The 4,536-nt window shown below is 42.5% G+C and overlaps 2 protein-coding genes across 2 annotated transcripts in view; one reads left to right on the top strand and one right to left on the bottom strand.

Annotated features, from left to right (window-relative positions):
• Positions 1 to 545: 545 nt before the first annotated feature.
• On the top strand, positions 546 to 893 carry Pmar_PMAR026796 (hypothetical protein; the record flags this gene model as incomplete). Its single annotated transcript, XM_002784831.1, has 3 exons — positions 546 to 567; positions 619 to 738; positions 790 to 893. The coding sequence occupies 3 exons, from the start codon at positions 546 to 548 to the stop codon at positions 891 to 893; spliced, it is 246 nt and encodes an 81-aa protein (XP_002784877.1).
• Positions 894 to 3,787: 2,894 nt separating this feature from the next.
• The window catches only part of Pmar_PMAR026795 (ribose-phosphate pyrophosphokinase, putative), a gene marked incomplete at both ends in the record, with an annotated part of 3,242 nt that continues 2,493 nt past the window's right edge, over positions 3,788 to 4,536 (bottom strand). Inside the window, 4 exons of the mRNA XM_002784830.1 lie at positions 3,788 to 3,841; positions 3,880 to 3,993; positions 4,042 to 4,177; positions 4,420 to 4,516. Coding sequence (XP_002784876.1) covers positions 3,788 to 3,841; positions 3,880 to 3,993; positions 4,042 to 4,177; positions 4,420 to 4,516 — 401 coding nt within the window. The remainder of the gene's footprint in view (positions 3,842 to 3,879; positions 3,994 to 4,041; positions 4,178 to 4,419; positions 4,517 to 4,536) is intronic.

The following is a 4,536-nucleotide window of genomic DNA, read 5'->3' as shown; positions in this document are numbered from 1 at the left end:
AAATACGATATCATTCAGTGAACTAGATATACTTAGCCTGATCATGTAAAATGCAAAATAGCACTGTTATTATAGCAGTATTGGAGTAGGAATATAGGTCGGACCTCTTAGGTCCGCTCTCCTTAGCTGAGCTCAGGAGTTCCCAAAGCTAATTATAGAAGTGTAGGGAGACGTGTACATAAACCAATGAGAATGTCCAAAATTTCATGAGAATTTCCATATCGTCGCCAACACGCGCAGTTAACCATGTGCATATCTCACCCCACACTGCAAAATGAACCACGGCATAGATCGATCCCATCGCAACGCAACGCTGGAATTTCGCCATCTCCATTTCCTTTGAAAAACTTGCAAATCTTGAATCACCTTGCATTTCCTCAACGTCACTATGCTAAGGCTGCAGAACTATGAAACCTATAAAGAACGCTCCCCTTTTCTATCTCGTGCATCGTATTGGTCGTTTTGGTATTCTCTCCTGAGTCACTTTGGTTCGCCCTTGATTCTCTTTGTATCAGTCAGTGTTTTACTTGCATTCAAATAACAGCATGTCAACCACTTCTCGCCGAAGTAAGCTCAAAGGCTTGTGCCCCCTTCCCGCTTCATTTCTATCATTTTCAGCTGCTGAGGTCCTATTGATGATCGCCTTGGTCATCTTCACCTGTGGTGCCTGGTCTAACAACGGTCCGGCTCTTGAATGGCTCACCGTCCTCATTTTCTTCTTCTCCATCTACATCACTGGTGAGCGCTACGATGATGGGGAATGCCCCTCTGTGGAATTGTCATCATCAGATTTGGTCTTCTTCCCCGTGGATAAGGCCTTCATTCACGACCCTTTCTATTCGACATATGCCAAGCTCACAGATCCCCACTACGAGACCAATCCCTACAACTAAGTAAGTCTCAAAATCTTCGGTGTGCGCGCAGTGGTATCTTTCAGGTACTAAGTGCTTTCGAGGGCATGGCTCCTTAGTTGAACCTTTGTGAAGCTTCCCCCCTCGCCGGTCTCAGCCTCCTTCAGCTGTTAATATGCGACTTTTTTGATTCATTTACCATAGTTGGCGATGGAAAAGTCGTTGTTGTTGACAGTGTTGTCGGTTTGCAGACCCCGTGGTTGGGTTGCGCGATTTTTTCGCTACTTCGTCGTCGTATTCCTGTACCCTTGCTGAGAAGGAGAGTTCGTGTGACCGCTGTATAGCATCTTACGCGTTAATCCGTAGATTCTCATTCTCTGTTGAGTTAATGCTAGTGTGAGTATTGAGAGTTTGTGACTATCAGTCTGACGTACAACGTCATTGGCTCGTGTAATGTAGTTGTCTTATAGGATAGGAACTCTAGCAAAAGGATGTGGGGGGTGAATGCTTTGCATTTCTCATTGATCACATTGTTGAGTTACTGTTAGTGTGAGTGTTGGTTTGGCCCACTGTGACGGGTGGCTTCTGCAACTTTCCGCTGTGTGTGACGTATTTCGTAGTGTAGCTGTTTCATAGGGAATGAACTCAAGCAGAAGGATGTGGGAGTAGGTCTACGGTTATGTATTTCTCAATTACAGTGAGCGTTATACTTTCATCATCAGAAGTACAATACTGAAAGGTTTTGTAGTTCATACTGTTGATGATATTTCTCTATAGCATCACAGAGAACATATAGAACCGTAATTCTGGAATTTCCAACCATCATTGATATAGACGTAGTCTGTTGTGACGGAAAATTTCTAGGTGCGAGGATCGAACCAGGGGCATATTTCACAAGCGTCCTAATGTTAGGATTTTAACCCATTAGGATGCAATTGAAGGATAAATGGCGTTCACAAGGGCCCTTTCCTTAGGTTAGGTTAGGACTTTAGGACATTAGGATCCTTACCGTTAGGATTTAGGATATTAGGATGCCTTTATCCTCGAAAACAGGCTGTTAGGACGCTCGGCTTTCACAAGCTATATTTTCAAGGAAATTTTCATCCTAATAGTAAAGTACCTCGGGGGGTACTTTACCGACCATCCTAACGTTAAAGGTGTACAAGACGACTCGCTACGTTTCGCCAAACAGTCGTTGGTTCGAAACTCCGCAAGTACATTTTTAAATTTATTTGTAACTTGAACAAAAAATCTTACAACTATTAACAAAACTCTTTACCAAGTTCGATACTTATCTGAAGCTTATAAACTTCGTATGAAACTCCTTACAAATGCTTATCTTCGGTAGAGTCAAGCCTTTTTTTACTGCAAGACCCCTCCATATCAGAAAACGTTAAGATCCATGGTGGTCCATTACTGGATCATCCATTTCGCGTATCAGTTGATAATAAAAGTGGTTTTATCTGTAGAATCTGCTGGATGGCGCCTTGAGGCACTATCCTTGTGGTACTATCCCGTGGGTCGATGAACGGATTCGTGTTTCGATTATAGTAAGTATAAAATGGTAGGGTGGTAAAGTTTGCGATTGGTGTTCGACCGATCCAGGTTCGATTCGTAGTTGTATAATGTTTTACGTTGTGTTTAATTGCCGTTAGGAATCCTAACATCCTCAGTTAGCACGTCCTTACGTTAGGTAAGGTTGTCTTTAAGTATAGGATCCTAACGTTAGGTTAGGAAAATCTTGTGAAATAGCCTTAGTTAGGTAAGGACGTCCTAAGGTAAAAATCCTATACGTAAAGACGTCCTAATCTAAGGACGCTTATGAAATAGGCCCCAGGAATCTACTTCTGAAAAGGGAAACCTTTTAACCATTAGACTAGTAGAACTGCTGGTTTGTGCCGTGGCTCGTCGATGGGGTAATTGCTCCAGACTTACTCCCTCACCAGGTTGAAACAGTCTTACTCTACTGCAATGTTCTCGTCAATTCAATCGCTATGACGGCCCCCTATGCACAATGACCAAGTGATTATTTGATGTTGTAGTAGTGACTATCTCGTAGCTTTAATACTCATCGCCGTAGACATCAGGAAAGCTACAAGCATTCCCATGATGCTTGGTGTAATCCGCTAAGAATTTTAGAGAGGCGCCATGCATTTGCTGGAGACAGAACGAACCCAGCGCAGGAAATCAGCCCGCGAAAAGATCTTCCAAAATGCACCTTCAGGTTGACGCTTACCAACGTGTTCATCATTTTGTCCTGCTGGTGCAAAGTACACTACTCAATAGTGCGGTTAGCACCCTACAGTATACGCGAAGTTGAGTCCATCTCGTGTCTTCATAATTCACGCCGAATCCGTCAGGAAATGCTACAAACGTTTTACATCATGCATTGTCACCAATCCTTCGTGTTATTTGCGAACGAATTTCAAGCAACTTCATATACAGTGCGAACCAAACCGTTATGCAAATGACTTTTTTTGAGGTTACTAGGGGAGTTCACCCATGACCTTAGGAAGGCATGATGACATTTAGTAAGACTCAATTTATAACGTTCCAGAATCGTAGAGATTCCCAGAATGATTTTTTATTCTTCCTAATTTTCAATCCTTCAATGGTTAATCAGCATTCTCTTCAAGCTGTCTTATTCACAATCAGGACATTCTCTCTCGCACATGTACGTGCCGCTAATCTCACAATTTTTCTCAATAACAGTAACCCTGTGGGTCGCATTTAGATGCACAGTCTCAATTTGATACTCGCATTATTCGAAAACCTTTAGCCGATCGCACAGCTCGAAATTACACGTTATTTCCCCCTGAACTCAGAATAGGCTCTACACGGGCAGATTACGCTCGTTGTATATACCCGTATGGATGCCTCACTAACGGTTAACACAAAGCAGACCTCTTCAGTGCAGAAACGAAAATGAAGAAACACTAGACAGTGGCCGTACCGCTGGGACGTTTGCTGCCCTCTTTCTTCTGATTATCCTACAAACAGTAAAAATTGAACCTCATCCGTATCTTACCATGACAACCTCAAGATTCTCCCGACCCGTACTCACCCAAAACATTTGCGAGACCGATTTCTGTTCGTAGATTTGCAACATCACTTCAGCCAAAACTTGACCCAAAGAAAGCACCTGTGAATATCCAACTACAAATCGATCACCTGATCGATTCCAACTTACTCTGATTTTTTCACATTTCCGAGCCTGCTCCGGGAATGGTAACGAGTTAGTAATAACCACCTCGGTCACTCCTCTACGGTTGATGCGCTCCATCGCGGCCGGCGACAACACGCCGTGCGTGGCGTACATATAAATTCTAAGACATAACATTTATAAACATAGAAACCTAAGTATATGCAGTAAATTCACAATTTTTTTCCGAAAAAAATCAAATCTCGACATAAAAATTCGTCAACACAAAACGTTTTTCCGTAACTTAAAAATTATATCATGCAACCTTTTATAGATTTTTTCCCAATTATGAATATTTTCTGAAAAAAATCTCGAGATGATAAATTTCCCAATAATTAACCTAACAAGAACGGCTGTGATGGTTACCTTCTAGCACCGTGTTGTCGCAGTTCTTCCACCGTGCGTGACATCCGCTTCCCGCTGTCGATGATGTCATCAACGATAATGCAATCACGACCTTCAACTGAAAAACAAAAGGCAGTG

The sequence above is a fragment of the Perkinsus marinus genome (assembly GCF_000006405.1).
Source record: "Perkinsus marinus ATCC 50983 genomic scaffold scf_1104296934580, whole genome shotgun sequence".
NCBI classification, from domain to species: domain Eukaryota; phylum Perkinsozoa; order Perkinsida; family Perkinsidae; genus Perkinsus; species Perkinsus marinus.
The sequence above is the reverse complement of the archived record's forward strand: the minus strand, read 5'-3'. Positions and strand labels throughout refer to the sequence as shown.